Here is a 21,855-nt window from a genome sequence, read left to right on the forward strand (position 1 = left end):
CTTTGTTAAATTCACTTTTTGGTTGTGGCAGGTCTGTTGAGATTGCCTGGAATTTTCTCCCTACATGATCATATCATGTGCAAATAGTTTTACTTTTTCTTTTCCAATCTGCACGTGCTTAATTATTTTTCCTCCCTCACTACACTGGCTAGAACCTTGAGTAAAATGTGAATTATAAGTGGTAAGAATAGACTTCTTGGCTTGTTTTTGGTCTTGGGAGGAATCCATTCAGTCATTGACCATTAAGTATGATGTTATCTGTAGGTTCCCCTAATTGCCTGCCATTTATCATGTTGACAATGTTTCTTGCTTTCAGGGAATTTGTTATGAATGGATGTTGAAAAAAGCTTTTTAATTGTCAAGGTTTCTGAATTTTTCCTTTTTTGCTTTGTTCTTAAAATGCAATATTATGAATATTGCACCTTTGTGATATGTTTTAATAAAGAAAGAAACTTTTGTCACATACAATATGTTATGAGCTATTCTTAACACTGTATTAACTTAAATAATTATCACAACCATCCTTTGACGTGTATATTATTTAGGTTTTACAGATGAGCATCAAATCCTTATTTTCCAGAGGAACTTAAATTCATTTCCCATCCCCTTCAGTGCAGACACATGAATATTCATTTCTAATAATTGAGGTTTATTTATTGTCTTTGTATTCTGTTTTGGGTTCTCCCTACATCTTCGTTGATTTCAATTATTTTTAGAGCATGTGAAACATTAACGTGGTTCTAAAATTCAGAACTATACAAAGGGTATGCTAGAGAATTGTCACTCCCTCCTTATCCCTTCTATTCCATTCATAATACCTTATTCTTTGTAATTCTTAACTAACCTATGATCAGTTTTATGAAAGTTCTTTGGGTACTTGAGATGAAGGGGCATTGAGTGTTAAGTTTGGTCTATACCTGTAAGATCTACCTTATTAAGTTGCCTAAGTCCTTGCTTGTTCTTTATCTACTTGATTTGCTTTATGCTAAGAGTGGTATATTAAAAGTTAGTTGTTGTTATTGTGTCTATTTATCAGTCCTTGTATATCCTGTATCTCTTGCTTTGTAAAATAGTTGTTACATTATTTGATGTATAGATATTCAAGATCTGTATAGATCTAGATATTCATAAAGGATATATAGATATTCAGAATCTTTGTTTTGAATTGTGCTTAGTGTTCTGGCTGGAATTCTACTTGTCTGATAGTAGGATCTGCTTATCTTTCTTATTGTTTTCTGTTACCTGATAAACTTTCATCCATCCCTTTAATTTTATTCTTTTTGAACCACATTTCTTTTTTCTGATGTGTTTCTTGTAGTCAGCATATAGTTGAGTCTTGGATTATGAGGCAAATTAAAAATCTTTTCATTTTCTTGGATGAGCTAAGCGCATTCACATTTTTTGTTATGACTGATTATGTTTGGTCTCAACTCTTGCATAATACGTAATAGTTTTTTATGTTATATTGGCTATGTTTCTTTCTCTTTAATTTTTGCTGTCTTATCTAAAAAGATTATTTTTGGTGTTTGAGAAGGTTTGTATTTTTTTCTTTCTCCCAGTTTTAGTTGCATTATTTCCACTTTAGTGTGTGGATGTTTGTACATTAGTATTCTACCCGTTTCCTCATCTTTGAGATATGTATGTATATGTAATACTGTTGAAGATGGACTATACTATCCAGTATGTAAGCTCTAGTCACTTGTGGCTTTCAAGCACTTGAAATATGGTCTGAATTGAGATGTTATTTACATGTATAAAACACACTAGATTTTGTAGCCTTGGTACAGGAGAAAAAATATCTCAGAACATTTTTATATTGATTACATGTTGGAATGATAATGTTTTAGAGATATATATTGGCTTAAGTAAAACATATTAAAGTTACTTTCATCTGTTTTCTTACTTTTTTAAGTGTGAGTACTAGAAAATTTAAATACTTGGCTCACATTTGTGGCTTGCATTATATTTCTATTGAGTAGTGTTGTTTTCCAGTAGATTCCTCAAAAGTCCCCTACAGAATTCCCTAAGTTCTTTCTATAGCCTTGATACTTGAAGGACAGCTTAGCTGGACGTAAAATCCTTGCTTTATACTTCCCGTTCATTGAGGTTTCTGAAAATACTGCTTCATTGATGCTTTGCTTTATATGTTGTTTTTGAAGTCTCATGTTAGTTTGATTCTTTTGGCCTTTTAAGTTATTTTAATGATAATATATACCAATGTATAATCCTTAATATTACTCTTGTTTGGAAGCCTTGAGGATTTTTTCATTATTTTTGAAATAGTTTTATTCAAATATATGTCAGAGTCGATTGTTTTGCATTATTTTTGCCAAGTACTTGGTGAGCTTTTTTTCTATTGTGGTAAAAAACGCATAACCTAAAATTTATCTTTTAAACTATCTTTAAGTGTACAGTACCGTAGTTGTTAACAGTATATGCACAGTGTTTTGCAATGATATATAGCACTTTTTTCATCTTGGAAAACTGAAATTCTGTACCCATCGAACAGTAACTTCCCTTTTCCTCCTCCCTGGAGTCCCTGACAATCACCGTTCTACTTCCTATTTCTTAAAGTGTGACTGCTTTAGACCTTTTATAAGTGAAATCTTGGAGTATTTGTCTTTTTATGACTGGCTTATTTCACTTAGCGTAATGTCTTCGAGGTTCATCCATGTTATAGCATGTTTCAGAATTTCCTTCCTTTTTAAGGCTGACTAGTATTCCATTTTATCTATATGCCATTATTTTGTTTATTTATCTGTCAGTAAACACTATGGTTGCTTCCACTTCTTGGCTGTTATAAATAACACTTCAATGAGTATGGGTGTGCAAATACCTCTTTGCGATCCTGTTGTCAGTTCTTTTGGATATATACCCAGAAGTGGGATTGCTGGATCACATGGTAGTTGTGTTTTTATTAGTTAACTCTTCCAGTCCATTAACACAGAGGATCTTTCCATTTGCTTATGTCTTATTTAATTTCTTTCAGCAGTGTTTTGTGGTTTTCAATGTACTTGCCTTTCACCTCTGGCTAAGTTTATTCCTAAGTATTTTATTCTTTTTGATGCTATTGTAAATGGAATTGTTTTCTTAATTTTCTTTACAGATTGTGTATTGTTAGTGTATAGGAATGTAACTGATTTTTGTGTACTGATCTTCTATTCTGCAACTTTGTTGAATTCATTTACTAGTTCTAACGGGTTTTTTGGGTATGAAATCTTTAGACATAAAAGACTATTTCATCTGTGGACAGAGATAATTTTTCTTCTTTCTTTCCAATTTGGATGCCTTTTATTTCCTTTTCTTGGCAATTTCTCTCACTAGAGTTCCAGTACTGTGTTGAATAGAAGTGGCAAAAGCAGGCATCCTTGCCTTGTTCTTGATGTTAAAGGAAAAGCTTTCAGTTTTTCACCATTGGGTATGATGTGAGCTGTGGGCTTTTCATATCTGTCTCTTTTTGTATTGAGATATCCCTCTATTTCTAGTTTGTTGAGTGTTTTTATTGTGAAAGAGTCTTGAATTCTCTCAGTGCATCAGTTGAAATGATCATGTGGTTTTTATCCTCCAGTTTTTTTATAACAGTGTAATTACATTGATCAATTTTTGTAAATTGAACATTTTTGTATTCCAGGAATAAATCCCACTTGGTCACGATATATAATACTCTTAATTTGTTGTGGAATGTGGATTGTTAGTGTTTTGTTGAGGACCTTTGCATCCATATTCATCAGGGATATTGGTCTGTAGTTTTTTCTTTCCTTGTAGTATTCACCCCCCCGTCCATTTTATTCAGATATAATTGACGCATAACATTATGTTTAAAGCATCCAACATAATGATTTGATGTATGTATATTTTGTGAAATGATTACCACAATAAGTTTAGTTACCATCCGTCACCTCACATATTTACAAAGTTTTTTTTCTTGTGAGGAGAACTTGTAAGATTTACTCTTAGCAGCTGTCAAATATACAATACGGTTTTGGTAACTATAGTCACCATGCTGTACATTACATCCCTAGAACTTATTAATGTCATAAGTGGAGTTTATGCCTTTTGACCATCTTCATCCATTTCCCCCACCCCACACACCTTCTTGTAGTATCTTTGTCTGATTTGGGTATCAGGGTAATACTGGCCTTGTAAAATGAGTTTTTCTTCCTCTTCAATTTTTTGAAAGAGTTTGAGGATTAGTGTTAATTCTTTAAATGTTGGTAGAATTCTCTAATGAAGCCATCTAGTGGTGAGCTTTACTTTGTTGGGAGGTATTTGATTACTGATTAAATCTCCTTACTAGTTAGGGTTTTTTTCAGATTTTTTAATTTCTTAATGATTTAATCTTGGTAGGTTGTATGTTTCTAGAAATTTATTTCTTCTAGCTTATTCAGTTCATTGATGTATAATTGTTTGTAGTAGTCTTTTATGATTCTTTGTATTTCTGTGGCATCTATTTTAATGTCTCCTCTTTCGTTTCTGATTTTTGGTATTTGAGTTTTCTCTTTTTCTCTTTTCAAAAGAAGTTTTAATTCTAGTTTTTTTCCTATTTTTATATTCTTTATTTCATTCATTTCTGCTCTTTATTAATATTATTTCTTTCCTTCTGCTAACTTTGAGTTTTTTTGTTCTTTTTCTCTGTCTTGAGGTGTAAAGTTAGGTTGTTGATTTGAGGTCTGTTTTCTTTTTTAATGTAGGTAGGCATTTACTCCCGTAAGCTTCCTTCTCAGTATTGCTTTTGCTGCGTTTCTTAAGTTTCATGTTGCTTTCATTTTCACTTGTTTTAACATTTTTTAATTCTCTTGTGAGTTATTTTTTGACCCATTGATTGCTCAAAAGTATATTGTTCAATTTCCACGTATTTGTGAATTTTCCAGTTTTCCCTTTGCTTTTGGTTTTTAGTTTTATTCCTTTGTGGTTGGAAAAGATACTTGGTGTGATTTCAGTCTTAAATTTGATAAAACTTGTTTTGTGGCTTATTTTGTGATCTATTCTGGAGAATGTTCTGTGTGCATTTGAGAAGAGTGGGTATTATGTTGTTGGGCGAAGTGTTCTGTATATGTTTGTTAGGTTCAATTGGTCTATAGTGTTGTTCAAGTCCTGTCTTTCCTTATCAATATTCTGTCTGGTTGATCTTTTCATTATTTCAGGTGAGGTGTTGAAATCTGCTGTTATTGTAGTACTGTGTATTTCTCCCTCAGTTCTGCCAGTGTTTGCTTCATATATTTGGGTGCTCTGCTGTTAGATGCGTATGTATTTATAATTGTTTTAGCTTCCTGGTACACTGACCCTTTTATCATGGTGTAATGTCTTTCTTTGTCAGTTGTGACAGTATTTGACTTAAAATCTATTTGGTATAAGTATGGCCACCCCTGCTCTCTTTTGGTTACTATGAATGGAATATTTTTTTCCATCTCTTCCTTTTCAGGTTGTGTATGTTCTTACATCTAAAATGAATCTCTTGTAGACAGCATATATTTGGATCTTGTTTTTTAATCCATTCAGTCATTCTCTGTCTTTTGGTTGGGGAGTTTAGACCATTTACATTTAATGTAATTACTGGTAGTGAAGGACTTACTATTGTCATTTTGGTGTTTACTGTATGTCTTGTAGTTATTGTGTCTTTCTTTTCTTCTCTTACTGCCTGTCTTTGTGTTTCATTGATTCTTTTGTAGTGAACATGCTTTGATTCCTTTCTCATTTTCTTCTGTTCTTCTATGGTAGGTACTTTCTTTACGATTACCATGGGGGTTACATAAAACATTGTACAGTCATAACAGTCTCTATTAAACTGATAACCTAAATTCAGTTACATGCAAAAGCTCAAATCCTTTACATCTCCTTCTCCACTTTGTATTATTGTCACAAAGTACATCTTTTTATATTTTGTATCTGTTACCATAGTTTTACATTTAACTTATATGCTTTTATCTTTGCAATTTTATACTAGAACTAAAGGTGACTTTTGCACCACCGTTACAGTATTACAAGATTCTGTATTTGTCTATATGTTTACTTTTACCAGAGAGTTTGTTTTCAGATGCTTTTGTTTGCTATCTAGTGTCTTTTTGTTTCAACTTGAAGGCCTCCCTTTAGCAATTCTTATAAGGTAGGTCTAATAGTAATGAAATCCCTCAGCTGTTGCTTATCTAGGTAGGTCTTTATTTCTCCTTCATTTTTGAAGGACAGTTTTTTCAGATTATAGTATCTTGGTTGGCGTTTTTTTTCTTTCAGTGCTTTGACTATATCATCCCAGTCCTTTCAGACCTGTAAATGTTTCTGATGAGAAATTGCTGATAATCTGTGGGCACTCCCTTGTGTGTGATGATTTGCTTTTCTGTTGCTGCTTTGAAGAGTCCATTTGTCTTTGACTTTTGACAGTTTGATTGTAATGTGTCTTAGTTGTGGGCCTCTTTGAGTTTAGCTTAGTTGGAGTTCTTTAAGCTTTTTGAATTTGGATGTCCATTTCCTCAGATTGGAAAGTTTTCAGCCATTGTTTCATCAAACAAGCTCTCTGCTCCTTTCCCTCTCCTCCCTTTGGGGCTTCCATAATGCATATAGTGGTCTGTTGATAGGGTCATATAAGTCCCTTAGACTTTCTTCATTCTTCTTTTCTTTTGGTCTTCTGACTTAATAATTTTACATGACCTGTCTTTGAATTCACTAATTCTTTCTTGTGCTTCATCAAGTCTGTTGTTTAATCCCTTTGGTGGATTTTTCAATTCAGTTATTGTACTATTCAGCTTCAGAATTTCTGTTTGGTTCTTTTTTGTTTCTTTTTAAAGATTGGCACCTGAGCTACATCTGTTGTCAGTCTTTTTTTTTTCCCCGCCCCTCCGAAGCTCCCCAGTACATAGTTGTGTATTCTAGTTGTAGGCCCTTCTGGCTGTGCCATGTGGAACACCACCTCAGCATGGCTTGCTGAGCGGTGCCATGTCGTGCCCAGAATCCAAACCTTTGAAACCTCTGGCCACCAAAGCAGGGTGCACAAACTTAATCACTCATCCATGGGGCCAGCCCCTGTTTAGTTCTTTTTTATCTCTTTGTTGATATTCTCATTTTGTTTGTGCATTGTTTCCCTGATTTCATTTAGTTATCTATTTGTATTCTCTTGTAGCTCACTGAGCTTTATTAAGGTGATTATTTTAAACTTTATTGTCAGATGATTCACAGATTTCCGTTTCTTTAGGGTCAGTTTCTGGAGATTTATTTTGTTCCTTTGATTGAGCTATATTTCCCTGTTTTTTCGTGTGCCTTGTTATTTTTTGCTATAGTTTATGCATTTGAAAAAAACAGCCATCTCTCCCAGTCTTTACAAGTTGGCTTCATACAGGGGGAAGCCTTTACCAATCAGCTCATCTCGGGAGTCTGGAAGCCCTTTAAACCTTTTCTGGAGATGCATTTTCTCCATCTCCATAATTCATGCATGAATTATGTGTGCGTAATTTCCCAGTTAGAGAGGTTTGCTGGGTTTTTTTTCAGATGCTTGTAATCTCTTGCTCCCTCTGGGGTCATTCTGCGGTACTGCAAGTTCTTTGGTGCTGCAACAAGCCCCTGAGCTTTCTTTTGTTCTCCACAGCGCCCAGACATCCAAAGAATACTGGTTCAGTCAGCCCTCTGAGTTAGGTAAGACAGAAATTAGTCTCTTGGGCAGATCTCCAATGAGCTAGAATGTTGGATGCACATTCCATTCTTCTCCTACACTCCCAAGGGAGAAACCATGAGCAGAGCATTTTCTCCTGATTGCACCAAGCAAGGTCAGATTCTATCTGCGATAGTGCAGGTTATTGTATGCCGTGTTGCTCCTGGTGGGCTTTTTTTGGATATGTATATTCATAGGTTTTGTTTCCTGACAATTGGAGGATGTTGTTTTGTATTAGTTCTGTTGCATTGTTTTTTTCTTCAGGGACTCCAATTATATGAACGCCATTCCTTCTTTGCCTTTTACATTCTGCCATCTTCTTTCTTACTCATTTTACTCCTTTCTTGACCCCATTTTCATTCTCTTGGTTTATGCCAACACACTTATGTTTTTGTTTGCGTATATTTTGCACTAGGCTTCTAGTATTTTAGTCTTCATCTTTGAGATAATTGTCTTTTCCTTTCTTTCCTGCATTCTATCAACTCTTTCCATTTTTTTCTGAGTCTTTTGCCCTCTTCTCTGATCTTAGTTTTTGAGTTTCTGCTTCTAGGTGATTTTTCATATCCCTAAATGCTCCTTTGGGGCGTGTTTAATTAAATTTGGAGCATTTTTCTTAGTTTTCTTCTGTTCCTCCTTCCTGGAGTGGAGAGGATTTATTAGAGGTATAGTTGAATCTTGTGTTTTGACTTTTAATAATAACAGTAGGCTTATTAAGTTTTTTCTGTTCACTTTTGTAGATTTGGGTGGTTCAAAATATTCCTGGTTCATTGGCGCCCTCTCCCTCTGTGTAGAATGATCTGCTTTTGAGGAGCAGAGAAAGAAGGGCTTGTCTCATTCTAGCTATTCTAACTAGTGTTTCAAATTCCCCATCATCTGGCTTTCTGCAGGACAGATGGGCCATTTTTATGTTTTCCCTCTGCAAGGATTCACAACTTCCTCTTTTGATTTTGATCTCAGAATTTTGCTACACTCTGTTTTGTGCTGGTGCCTCATCTATCATTCTCTTTGTAATTGCAGCTTTATAAGCTTCTTTGCCCTCTACTAATAAGTTTACTAGTATAGGGAAGTAGAGTAGATAAACATGGGCTTTCAGTCTGCTGTCTTAACAGGGAGTTTCATGTGTGAATTTTTTAAATACCAATGAATAATGTTTTGACTTTGTATGCAGTCTAACTCAGTTGATAGATTCTGAAACCCAACCAGTTGAAGCATGAGCTTGGCAAGACGAAAAAGAGACATACAAATAAGGATTCAAATTTCAGCCCTGCTGGGGCCACCCCAGTGGTGTAGTGGTTAAGTTCACTGCTCTGCTTCAGTGGCCCAGGGTTCGCAGGTGTGCATCCTGGGTATGGATCTAGCACTGCTTGTCAAGCCACGCTGTGGCAGCATCCCACATAAAATAGAGGAAGATTGGCACAGATGTTAGCTCGGCAACAATCTTCCTCAAGCAAAAAGAGGAAGATTGGCAACAGCTGTTAGGTCAGGGCCAGTCTTCCTCACAATAAATAAATAATTTTTAAAAGATTTCAGCCCTGCTAATTTCTACCAATGTTGCCATAGAGCCTTAGTTTACTCATGTCCAAAAGAAAAAAATATTTCTATCCTGCATCTTGAAGGATTGTGGTTGATACTTTATATACTAAAAATCGTGAATTACTTAGCTGCTTTTAGTTTGCTTTTAATGGTTTAATAGGTAATTCACCTGTTACTAGGAAAAATATAAGGTACAATGAATGTATAAGATCTCTAGGAAAATGCAAAAAATGTTTAGGTATAATATAGTAGGTTTCAAAAGATATTTCAGAATTTTAAAGTAACCATAAGAGGTGATTTTGTGTACAGTTATGCGCTGTGTAATGACTTTTCAGTCAACAACAGACTGCATATGTGACAGTGGTCTCATGACATTAGTACCATATAGCCTAGGTGTGTAGTAGGCTATACCATCTACGTTTGTGTAAGTCCACTCTATGATGTTCACACAGCAATGAAATTGCCTAACAACACATCTCTCAGAACGAATGTGTCCCCATTGTTAGGTGACACAGCTGTGTTTTCATTGAGAGTTCCTTCATTTAAGATGCAAAACTTTTATAGTATTTTTACAATTTACTAAAGTACTACAGTTTTACCACAGAAAATTGATAAAATACAAAAGGGCACACAGAAGAAAATCAGAGCCACCTAAATTGTTAGGATTTTGTGGTATATTCTATTCTGTATTCTTCCAGGCTCTTTTCTTTAGATAAACATTCATCTGTATTTATACATGTTATTCTGTAACCTGCTTTTTTACTGAATAGCCTACTATCTTTTCAGGTCAGTAGAAATCTACATTGTGTTGTGTTTTACCATTACCTAAAAATTCCATTTTATATATATAACATAATTTCTATAACAAATTCCTTATTTATTGACATTTAGACTTTTTTTGGTATTATAGACAATGCCATGGTGAGAAGTTTTTTTTAGTCATTCTTGGCCGTCTGTTGTCTTTTGATGAATTCCTTAAGTGGAGCTGATGGGTCAAGGGGATTCTTTTTTAAAGGAAAGGAAATCAAATAATGTTTCATTGTTATTAGTTATTTTAAAAAAAATTATACAACCTCACCAACGTCTAATGCAGCATGTAACAAGGAATTGGTATTAACTCCTGCCAACCCCTTCCCCCAGTAAAGACAAATCAAAACTCTGGTACCTACTCCAAGCCTTTTGTGTTTGCCACTGGTTATAGTTATTGTATGAAGCACAGACTTCTGGAAGCCATATCATTGTTGGTTGTTTTCTGATTTTGGGGGTTGAAGGACTGTCTAATAATCTGGGGAGGGAAGTGATAGCTGAGAATATATTTTTAGACCTACACTTGGTCTGTAAATTAGGGGAATAGGACATGGTCTAGCTCCTTTATTTCAGGCTGCTGCTCTGTCATCTGCCAACTGTGTTAACAAGAGAGTCATCTATGACTTGTTTTTAAATTTTCTCATTTGTAAAATTAAAATAATATTAAATCTTCATCTATTAAAGATGTATTTTAAGAATTGGATTATATCTACAAATGTTTTGTACTGAGGGGAAAGTGCAATATATATCAAAAGAATCTCTTCAAATCAAAAATGTGCTGCCAGTTTAACTCAGTTCCCTCTTGTCACTCATGTCTATAGATTGTCAGCATTACAGGAACATGATTTTTCATCTTTAACATAAATCCTTCTGAGGTAAGCATGGCATAGTCAAAGAATACTGGAGTCAGAGCCCTGAAATATGACTGTCTCAGATATTTCACCGTAACTAAGAGCAAATCACTTGTTTCTTGAATCTCATGTACAATATGGGATAATATCTACCTTTGCGTCCCAAGATCATGAGGAGCTAATATGCGTGATTGTGATGTACTTTGAGAGCTGTAAAACACGTAAATACAAGGTGGCATTGCATACTGCAAAACTTTCTTTGACCAGGAGATAATAGGAAAATATAGGCTTAAACAATGCTAGAAATTGCTCATTCAAGGCCGGGTTTCCTAGTTTCTTGATGCTGTCTGTTGTGTGTGTGTATTAGATTTCCTACTTAGAAGTTTTTGCTACTAATAGATTCTAACTAAATTGATAATAATAGTTGTATGGGGAAATGTATTTAGTGCTTCAACTTGGGATCTTACCCTCTGGAGAAAAACATATTTCTACCTGGCACTGAAAGTGGATAACTTTCCAATTTAAGCCGGCACCCACCCCCCTGTCCCTTTCCTCAACTTCTTGCCTTTTGTTAAATGTCTGTGGGCTTTTGTCCATTTTGGATATCCTGTTTTCTCTGCCTGGACTCTTTTCTTCTTTTGCCTTGCTAAATCCCTATTGATCCTAAAACTTTTAGTTTAGATTTTACTTTCTTTGGACGTCTTTATCCTCCCAAGATGAGTGATTTGACCAATTGACTAATTCCTGCACTGATAGTAATTTAGTCTGTTAAACATAATTTTATCTGTCTTTGAATTATTCAGAATTTTGTACTGTTGAGGTTTCGGGTAAATAAATGCAGAAGATACTTAAAATTTGTGATAGAAATTTTTTTCCTGTTATTTGCATATTTTTCTAAATCTGGTATTGGTGACAAATTTCCTCAATTAATTTAGTAAAACAAGGGGTTAATTTTCGTGTAATTGAGATGTTAAATTCTAGTTTGTGAATATGTATATATTTAATCCTTCTTAAAAATTCTACTTATTAAAATTATAATCATTTAAGGTGATATTTTTATGAGCACAAGTATTGAGGGAGAACGATGGCAATGTTTTCTGTAGGCCTGTGGCAAAAGAACAGTTTGTACTTGATTCTTAAAGCACCTTTCAATTATTAAAGTAAATTTTAAATAGAATTGTGCATTGAATTAACAATATTAAAACAACTTATGTTGCCTACTTTACATTTTCCAGGAACATCATTTACAGCGAGCTATTTCAGCACAGCAAGTGTTTAGAGAAAAAAAAGAGAGCATGGTCATTCCAGTTCCTGAGGCAGAGAGCAACGTCAACTATTACAATCGCTTGTACAAAGGAGAGTTTAAACAGCCAAAACAGTTCATTCATATTCAGCGTAAGTTTGTTAATTCATTGTTTTCTGTTTGTAATTTAAATTTATCAACCAGTAAAAATCCTCTTTCTGCCCGAAGAGATTTTAATTTTTCAGTTCAAACACTGATTTGTAGAGATGTAAAACATGAAAGAAAAAATCCGTCTATGCTTTCGTCTGAACTTCGAGATCAATTTGAGTGTTAGTTGCATTTGGAACATTTGATTTTTGTATAGTATAGGATTTTGTATAGCGCTTATAACTTTATTATACAGCTAAAAGGTGGTAAATTACCATATCCAAGTAAGATTTACTTTTAAAGGCTAGTTAGGGGTGAGTCTTCCGAATTCTTTTAGAATTAGATCCTACACCTCTACCTTCATCTAGTTTTTATAAAATTCTAATTCTGCTTCCTTGATACTCTTATTTTTCTCCCCATTGTTACTATTTAAATGATCGCCATCTCTTGCTTTAAAACTAGTTCAATAATCTCCTAACTATTCTATTTACTACCCCTCATCGCCTGTCCTTACCCTCTTCTTAATCTCTCTTCTCCACAAAGTCCACCAGCACCAGTGGTCTTTGTAAAGTGTCAGCCTGATCAAATTATGTTCTGGATTAACATCCTGCTGTGGTTCCTTGTTGTGTACAGTAGGAGGTTTTAGCTGATTCTGTAGACAGATGCTAGTGTCTTGGTATCTTGTCTGGTTGTATTAAAAAAACCTTGAGTAGCTTGTTAAAATAGAGATTTCAGGGTTCTGCTTCAGGCCTACCTGTCTGAGAATCTCTGGTATGCATCCTGGTAATAAGTATTTTTAAAAAGTTCCCCAGATAATACTGAAACATCTACAGATTTAAGACTGACTGTAAGATCTGTTTTTCTTTGATTCTAAGATGCATATTTTTCATTTATCATCTTTGAAATGAGATTGCATCTTAAGTTGCTGTTGTCCTGAGTTGAAGTCTAGTTTATCTAAAGAGAATTTGCATTTGTTTCTGCCAGGCATCTGGGGACGCTGTTAACCTGAGACCACTTTAAAGCCTTTGCTTATTTGTTTTGTTTTATTTGTTTGTTTTTGGACCACACTGGTAGCTTTAGTTTAGGCTGCAGACATATTTGGAGTTCAGTTCTTAGAACCGTCTCTCCCCCTCTGGTCCCCCTCCTTCCACCTAGGGGCGTGTTGAGAAATACAAAATTCTTGCTGTTCCTTTCTGCATGGCTGGTTTATTTATCTTACACTGAGGTTGTTGCCCTTTGCTAGTGTAGCTTTATGCAGAAGTAATCTATTAAACTTCTTAATAGTCCTCAGCATAAGTACATTAAGTAATGGTGCATCTTGTTTTTGATGGCAGTTCAGATTTGACAGAATTCGATAATAGCCAAATTCTCGTTTGAATACAAGGCCCTTTGTGATCTGTTCTGTGCCTACTCCTTTAACCTCATTTCCTGTTGCTCTTCCCCTCACTCTCAATACCATAGAGACCAACTTAAAATTATCCCCATTTGCCATGTTTCACATTTCACACTTCCTTGCATGTACTATTCAAGTCTTTTTTCCCTTCCTGAAGCTCATTTAAGACCTAACCCCCATACAAAGCTTACCCTGACCTTTCTCATTCTACTTCTCTTTGGCTTTTCTTAATACCTTGTACATACTTTTATTAGAGGACTCACCATACTTTATTGTAATTATTTGTAACCATTCTTTCTCTCCTTTTAGACTGTGAGCTCCTTGAGGGCAGGGACTATGTTTTATTTTCTCTTTGTATCTTTAGAGTAAAGTGCATGGCTTATAGATGCTCAATAAAAGGCATGTTTGTTGACTGACTGAATTGTTTTTAAATGGCTTTTCAAAAGCCCTTAGATGTCAGAACCATTTTTCAGAGACTCTTTTTTCTTAAGCTTTCAAGAGAAACACATGCAAAAAAGTTAATTATGTGATTGTTTCCTCTATGTTCTTTGACTGAGTCCTTTTAGCTTGTTGAATTTGCCTTATCTTTGCATTGGGAAAGAGATAGCAATTCATAATAGGAATTTTAAGGATTTCTCAAGCTAAAGTATCTGGGTTTTTTTGTATTTTAATAACGTTATAGCTGGACAACAGGACCATTTGTAAAAACCATTCTGGGAAACCAAGAACCAGAAATTGGGTATAACCCATCTGAGTCAGGCCCATTGGATACAATAAACGTTAATCTTGTGTTGGTTTTTTCATTTCATTTCATCCTATTACTGTAATAAATGGAATAAAAATAATAGAAAAGTATTTTAACTATTTCATTTTTTTCTTTTAGTCTGTCAGCATATATATTCTATATACTATACAATATCACACTATACATACAATTCTTTATCTGCCTTTTCTACTTACATTTTAAGTTTCTCAGGTTTTTATATATTTTTTGTCATTTTCAGTGTATATATAATTTCCTATCAAATTGATATTCCACAATTTGCTTACCTGTATGCCTGTTATTGGCCTTAAGGTTATCTCTACTAAAATTTAAACTCATTTATCATTGAGATTTTTTTCAAGGAAGGCTTTAAAAAATTTTTTTGACGTAGCTTCTTTCCAAGCCCTTAAATATAAGGAATTTCAGAAAATATTGCTATGAATTTTTCCTTTTCTTTTTTTGATGATAGATTTGAACGAATCTCCATTTGCCTGGCTAGAAATAAACATTGTACAGTTGCCACAGTAGGGTGACCTAGTTTAGTTCAGGCCCATCACGTTGCTTGCTTGGGCTTGGCAGGAAACTTTTTATTGGTCTCTCTGTTCTAGTCTTTATGCCTTCCAGTCCATCATCACACTGCCACTATTGTGATTATTACCCATTTAGAATTGTTCAGACTCTCTTTTGCCGATCAGATAAAATTTTAACATATTTGTATGATATTTAAGGCCTTCTTTTGTGCCTGTCCAGCCACAGTTCCTGTATGTTCTTCCACTGTGACACCAACCTTATTGAAATGAACTGTTGGCAGGTCTGTTTCTTCCCTAGACTGTACACTCCTCAGGAACAGAAGCTCCATCTTATTCAACATACGGTCCCAGACTACAGTCTCTATACACTTTTTCCCCAGCTCCTCTAACCCTTCACACTTTCAGCTAGAAGAATAACGAGCCCCTTGCAGCTCTCTGCTACTTAATACCTTATTTTCTCATGCCTCCATGTCTTCATGTAGCCCTTTACTTCTCCACTTGTTAAAATACAGCTTGTTCACCAAGTCTCATCTTCAGGATTACGTTTAGGAGCCTTTTCCTGACCCCTCTAAGCAAGAGTCCTTGGCATTGTTTACCTTGAGCCCTCCTGTGTCATGTGCACACCCTGCTTGTGGCATTGACCGTCTTCACATCGTTTTGCCCCCTGTTGCCTCACTAGGCTATAAAGCTCATTGAGAACAAGGACCTTTTTTTTCTTTTAATTTCACTGCCTAGTATAGTACCTAGCGTGTGGTTAGGTATGCAATTAAATATTTGCTGAATGAATAAATGAGCAGATGAATGGATGATTGAAGATAAAAGCATATACACCATGGCATTTTTGAGACATCAGTCCTGTAAGACTCAAAGTTGTACACAGAATCAAATATAACAATAAAATTATTGGTCTACAGTGAAATTGAGACCTGCTCTGTGGATGAAAGTTAGAAATTAAAAGTGAGCTCTAATTATTATTCACCAATAATGTCATTTTAGAGCAAAAAGTGTCTGCCAAAAAGGAGTTGGGAGTGTATGGATGTGAGGTAAATCTTCTTGTTCCTTCCTGTCCCTTTCAGTACCAGTTCTCCGTAGTCACCCATATTGATATTCTGGGGAACTTATTTAATCACCACACATTGGGGTATTCTTATCAGATTGGAAGCATCTTGGAGGCACATAGTCCTTGATGACCCCCAAGATACTCACACTGTTCCTCATTTAGACTAATTCTAGGGACCGGCCCCGTGGCTGAGTTGTTAAGTTCACTCGCTCCACTGCAGGCGGCCTAGGGTTTCGTCTGTTCGAATCCTGGGCGCAGACGTGGTACTGCTCATGGAGCCACGCTGAGGCGGCATCCCACATGCCACAACTAGAAGGACCCACTACTAAGAATACACAACTATGTACCTGGGGGCTTTGGGGAGAAGAAGGAGAAAAATAAAATCTTTAGACTAATTCTATACACTGGTCAGTTGTGTGACAAATGCAGAAAATGCTCCCTCTGTTTTACTTACTGTTATAACACATTTACTTTGTTAAAATGTTAAAATTCCTTCATTTCTTTTGGAGTTTAAGAACTTTATTTAAATTCAGGACCCAAACTTTCTTCTTAAGGAAACCACTTTGTTTACATTATTTTGACCCTATTTTGACCTTCCATTACTTCTTTTATTTAATGTTAATATTTTACAATTGACGTTAAGTGTCTCAGAATTTTAGCGCATGAAGGAACTTGAGATATTGTTTCATAAGTATTCTGAAGTTAATTTGTGTCCAGTTTTGAATTCAATTAAATGGTTCTTGGAAACAGGTCTCTTTTTTTTTTTTTGAAATGAAGGTTCACTTCCCCTTCTTCGTGGATTATACCTACAAACACAGATCAGTAGAACGTCTCACCTACTTGGCTGAAAGAAAGGAGAGTTCAGGAGAAAGGATAGGTGGGGTAGCACCTTCTTGTTATCTGTCAAGCAAGGAGAGGAACTCACTCAAAGGAAATTGAATTCTGCTGTTTGTGTCTGCGGCCGAGATCTTAAGCCCTGGGAAAGTGCCTCTGTGTGTATACTGCTGTATACCTCTGTACACTTGAAACTGGCTCCTTCTCAATCCCATAAAGCTGACCATTGTGAAGTCTACATTTGGAAAAGAAGAAAAATTCCACTTACCAGTGTAAAGTGGATCTGTATGTTCCACTAGATGTTCGGCAAGAGTGAGACAGATGCTGGCCTAACATCCAACTTCAATCTCATTATCCTTGGAATATCCTTTACTGTTCTCCCCATTAAACAAAAATGATGGTAATTGACTCTTGCCCCGGGGGGGCCAATATGTTTTGATTAGAAAGTGTTGGAAAAGATCCCAAATGAAGAGCATTGTTTTGTTTATACAGTAAAACTTCCTGGTGAAAAGGATGCGTTCTAGGAACATCATTTTCTTGTAAAAATGTCACTGGGTATATATTAAGAAATCAAATTGAGAGGCTGGCCTGATCGCCTAGTGGTTAAGTTTGGCACTCTCTGCTTAGGTGGCCTGGGTTCATTTCCCAGGAGCAGACCTACAGCACTTGTCAGTGGCCATGCTGTGGTGGCAACCCACATACAAAATAGAGGAAGATTGGCACAGAAGTTAGCTCAGAGCAAATCTTCCTCAATGACAACAAAAGAAATCAAATTGAGCACAAATCCTATGAAGTGACATCAAACATTTAAATAAATAAATACTAGAAAAACAGTGCCATGAGTACATAAGTGGATTGTATCAGATTTGTGGAGAACACATTTTGGGTAAAGCTAGATCCCAGGTTGGGGTGGTTAGAGGGGTGATAACAGAGAGTGAGCAAGGCCAGGCTCTGAGGGCAACCCGCATTTAGATCAGCTGGTTTTAAGGATCTTCCTTTCTTCTCAAGATTTTACTGAGCCTCCTATCCTTGGATAAGGCCATAAGTGTGGGCTCTAGGGCTGAAATGGCAGAGCAGTATCTGGGTAGCTACTAATTCAGGATGGTGGAGGAACCCCAAAACTCAGAAAATATTAAAGTAATGCCAGGTGCTTGGGGGAAAAAGCAAAATAATCATTTTGCAGTCCAGAGTGGAGAGATGAAAGAGAAGTTTAAGTACAAGGAGAGTGCCCTTTTGGCCTATGTGCATTTATTTATGTCCACTGTTAGAAAAAAAGAGATTTGAGGTGATTGAGTAAAATACAGCATTATAGATTAAAGACCATAGATAAAGAAACTATGGAGAAAATAAAGACAGATAGAGGTAAATTTGATGCATAGTGGTACATATTTTAGGCATGTTGTAATTAATAGACAAAGCAAAAAAGTAAGATTGGTTTTAAGGTGTGTATTCCAGTGCATATTTCCTGGCACTGAAGCATTTAGAATTCTCCTGTGGGGACTTACAGAGAAGATACTGTGATGTAACCCGGCACACCTGAGTTTGTTAATAGGCGTTACCAGAAATAGGCCTTCCGCATAGCCACCTGGCACCTAGCATCTCTGTGGAAGATTCTTCAGTGACGCCACACTGCCTTGAGATTTGGCACCTTTCAGCATCTTGCCTGTCTCCCAGTCTACCATAGAAGACTAAATTTCCTTCTCATCTTACCCCAGTAATATAATTTCATGAGCTGCCTACCTATAAAAATATTTTCTTATATGCTTATTTCCCCAAAATTTTAATAGAAGACTGAACTTTTCTTTCCACAGTTATGGGTAAAGGTATAATAAAGTAGCTAACATTTACTGATTGCTGTGCCCGGCTCCTGTTAGTGTTTTATATATGTTAAGTCAGTTACTCCCAAAGGAACCCGAGGAGGCAGCTAATATTTTTACCCCCGTTTTAAAGAAAGATTACATAAATAGCCAAAGGTAATGCAGCTTGCAAGTGCAAGAGTCAGAATTCGAACTCAGGCCGTCTTGCTCTATAGGCCGTCTTGCTCTAGAGCATGCAAGTTTAAGTATGATATACTGCTTCTTGGCGATGGATTATAAGATGCAAATACTGATACACAGTAAACAGACATCCATTACCATTCAAATGTGTTTGATAATAGAATTAACAATGGGAGTAAAGAATTCCTTTCTCTTTTTTTTTTTTGGTAGATAATTTGCAGGATAGAGGATAGGTTGCTGATAGAAAAGGGGGTCCTGGGCGTGAAAGACAAATGCAAGCACCTGTTATGACACTTTTCTGGTTTGGCCTAGCAGGAGGTTAATGAATGGGGGAGAACTGTGCATGAGGGGAGGTACCGGGAAGAGGGAAAAGCTTGAAGGAAAGGGAACTGTGAGAGTAATAAAAACAAGTAATTAAAACACATTTTACAGTTTTCCTTAGAGTAGTGAGGAGCTCCAGTGAAAGGAGGTGAATTTTAGCATTTGGGAAGCCTAAGATCCAACTTTTAAAAGGGCCTTTTAAGACAATTTTTAAAAGCCTTTGAGGAAGAGCAATTCAATGACATTGAGGGGAAAGCCCCTAGGACAACAATATGGGCTGAGCCTTTAAAAAATAATCCTCCTCCAACCCACATGTGTGTGCAGGTGTACACACACGAAATAAAGGATCAGCCAGGACCTTTGGGATCTAGGAAGTAACTGAGCTAGAGAACCTCTTCTGGTGCCTCTGGGTGTCCTGGCTTTCTCCACGTCCAACTCTAAAGTCAATTCTGCAACCCTGATAGAGGGAGGCCTAAGCTGGGAAAGGGTGTGTGGCAGTTAGTGATTTCTAAACCTCCAGATAAGCACTGTGCTTGGCAAACAGTGAAGTTGGCTTTGGATGGAGTGAATAGGGCCTTGGTCAAGTGGGCTTTATTTTCTCCATCTGTTTAGAAAAAAATCATAGTTACAGTACATGGTGGTTCAGAGGAGGCAAAAATGGAGAGTAGATGTGATATAAAAGGTGAAAGAATAAAAAGCCTCCGTGACGATGTTGCTTTTTGAATAAGATATTATTTAGTGGGTGATAGTTTTCTCACTGGCATTCTTCAATAAAGTCATCAAAATTATAGGAATATGAGACCCTCTTCTCTATGCAGGTTAAAGAAAGCTACTTTTTTTCCTCCCTAAATTGGACCTTGTTCAAAAATAGTTGTTTCTCATCACTGGCTTAAGAGTCTCCTCTGTTTCTCTGACAGAAACTAGGGAAATAGGCTGTCTTGGGTTTTTTTTTTGAGACGAGGTTTATTGTCTATAATGAAAAAGAAAATGTTAATTGCAGAAAACATTAATAATCCCATCTTGCAAACATAGCTGACCGAGATAAAAATTGTATTTTCTTCACTTTATTTCCAAATTTGCGTTATACTGTATGTATATATCTGTGTGTATTTCTAGCTTTTGCTTTTTTTACTTAATTATCATAAACATTTTTCCGTGTGATTAAGTAACTTTAATAATTTTAGAAAGCTGTAAAATATTACAAGGAATTAGTTTTATATCCTTCAGTAGTCAGCAGGAATCTGTAAGCAAGCAAGCCAGTACTGGATGTTATTTGTTTATACTTTACTTAACAAGGAGTTTTAGACTCAGATTATTTGTGGTTTTGTTATATTACTAAAGTATGAATTTATATATTAGTAAGTTAGTAATTTGCATTAGTAAAATATAATTTGCATTTCAAGGAAAAATAGGATTGTAGGCTTTTAAAAAAATTAATAGTTATTTTTTTCAAGAGCTAGTGTGCAATGAACTGTTCTTAGATAAGGTCTAATGTAATTTAGAGACATTTACAATCTCTTTAATCCAGCTACATAATCTTTTTGAGATATCATATGGTTTGTAAGATGCCAATACCTGTGTCCTTTCAGGGCTTATTTATAACTTCAGTTTTCCTGAGGAAATACCCTTTAAGAGTTTTTTCCTTTAAGGAGTTTTAACTGCTGGCGTGTTTTAAGAAACGACGTGTGTATAGTCTGATATTAATGGGACATTACAGCTCGTACTTATTTTAGTTATTAACTGTGTTACTTGGGTCAAGTTAGCTGGCTCATCTGAGCTTCAGATGCTTCTATTGAATGGGAAAAAATAATACATACTTCATATGATTGCTTGAAAAATAAAATGAAATAATTTTAGAATAGCCACTCTTATTTGACACATTAGTTTCTACCCTTTACCAGCATCTAACTCAGTGCCAAAAATCCATAACCACATCTGGAAAACTCTAGGCAAGAACCAATGAGGTCTAGATTTAGAAAGCAGCATTTTGAGCACATTTAGGCAGTATTTTGTAACTGACTGGATGAGAAGATGAGACAGAGAACAGAATTGAACATGACATTGTCCAGCTGTGGAATGTGGAAATGAAGTATGTTTAGGTGTTTTTCCTTAATACCTCATAATTAATACATATTGAGTGGTGAGCCAAATATTATAAGGAGTCTATGTTTTACCTTGTTTCATACCCATGAAAACCGTATGAGGTAGGTAAAATTATTTTCCTCATTTTACAGAGGTTGTAATGGTCTGTTATAAATACAGAGACATTTAGGAACATATTCTCAAGACCTTGTGAATAGAGGAACCAGAATTTGAATCAGGCAATCAAGTTCCAGAATCCATACTTCTCCCCCTGCCCCCAGTTTTATTGAGATACAATTGACTTATGACACTGTGTAAGTTTAAGATGTCTAGCATAATGATTTGACTTACGTATATTGTGAAATGATTGCCACTGTAAGTTTAGTTAACATCCATCACCTCGTATAGTTAGAAAATTTTTTTTTTTGCCTGTGATGAGAACACTTAGACTTTACTCTCAACAACTTTCATATATGTCATATAACAGTATTAACTATGGTCATCTTGTTGTACATTACATCTGTAGTACATATTTATCTTATAACTGGAAGTTTGTACCTTTTGACCACGTTCATCTAATTTCCTCTCCCCCCACCTCTCACCGCTGGTAACCACAAATCTGATCTTTTTTTCTCTGAGTTTGGTTTTGTTTTTTTGT

General features: G+C 35.6%; 1 protein-coding gene across 2 annotated transcripts in view; it reads left to right on the plus strand.

Annotated features, from left to right (window-relative positions):
- The window catches only part of EPC2 (enhancer of polycomb homolog 2), a 129,811-nt gene that overhangs the window by 37,295 nt on the left and 70,661 nt on the right, over positions 1-21,855 (plus strand). Inside the window, exon 2 of one of the 2 annotated variants that reach the window (XM_070579698.1) lies at positions 12,063-12,222. In XM_070579698.1, the coding sequence (XP_070435799.1) occupies positions 12,063-12,222 (160 nt within the window). Of the gene's footprint in view, positions 1-12,062; positions 12,223-21,250; positions 21,320-21,855 lie in introns of those variants that run through there. The other variant, XM_070579700.1, reaches the window with a different exon arrangement.

This window comes from Equus przewalskii, chromosome 17 (assembly GCF_037783145.1).
Source record: "Equus przewalskii isolate Varuska chromosome 17, EquPr2, whole genome shotgun sequence".
In the NCBI taxonomy this organism is placed as follows: domain Eukaryota; kingdom Metazoa; phylum Chordata; class Mammalia; order Perissodactyla; family Equidae; genus Equus; species Equus przewalskii.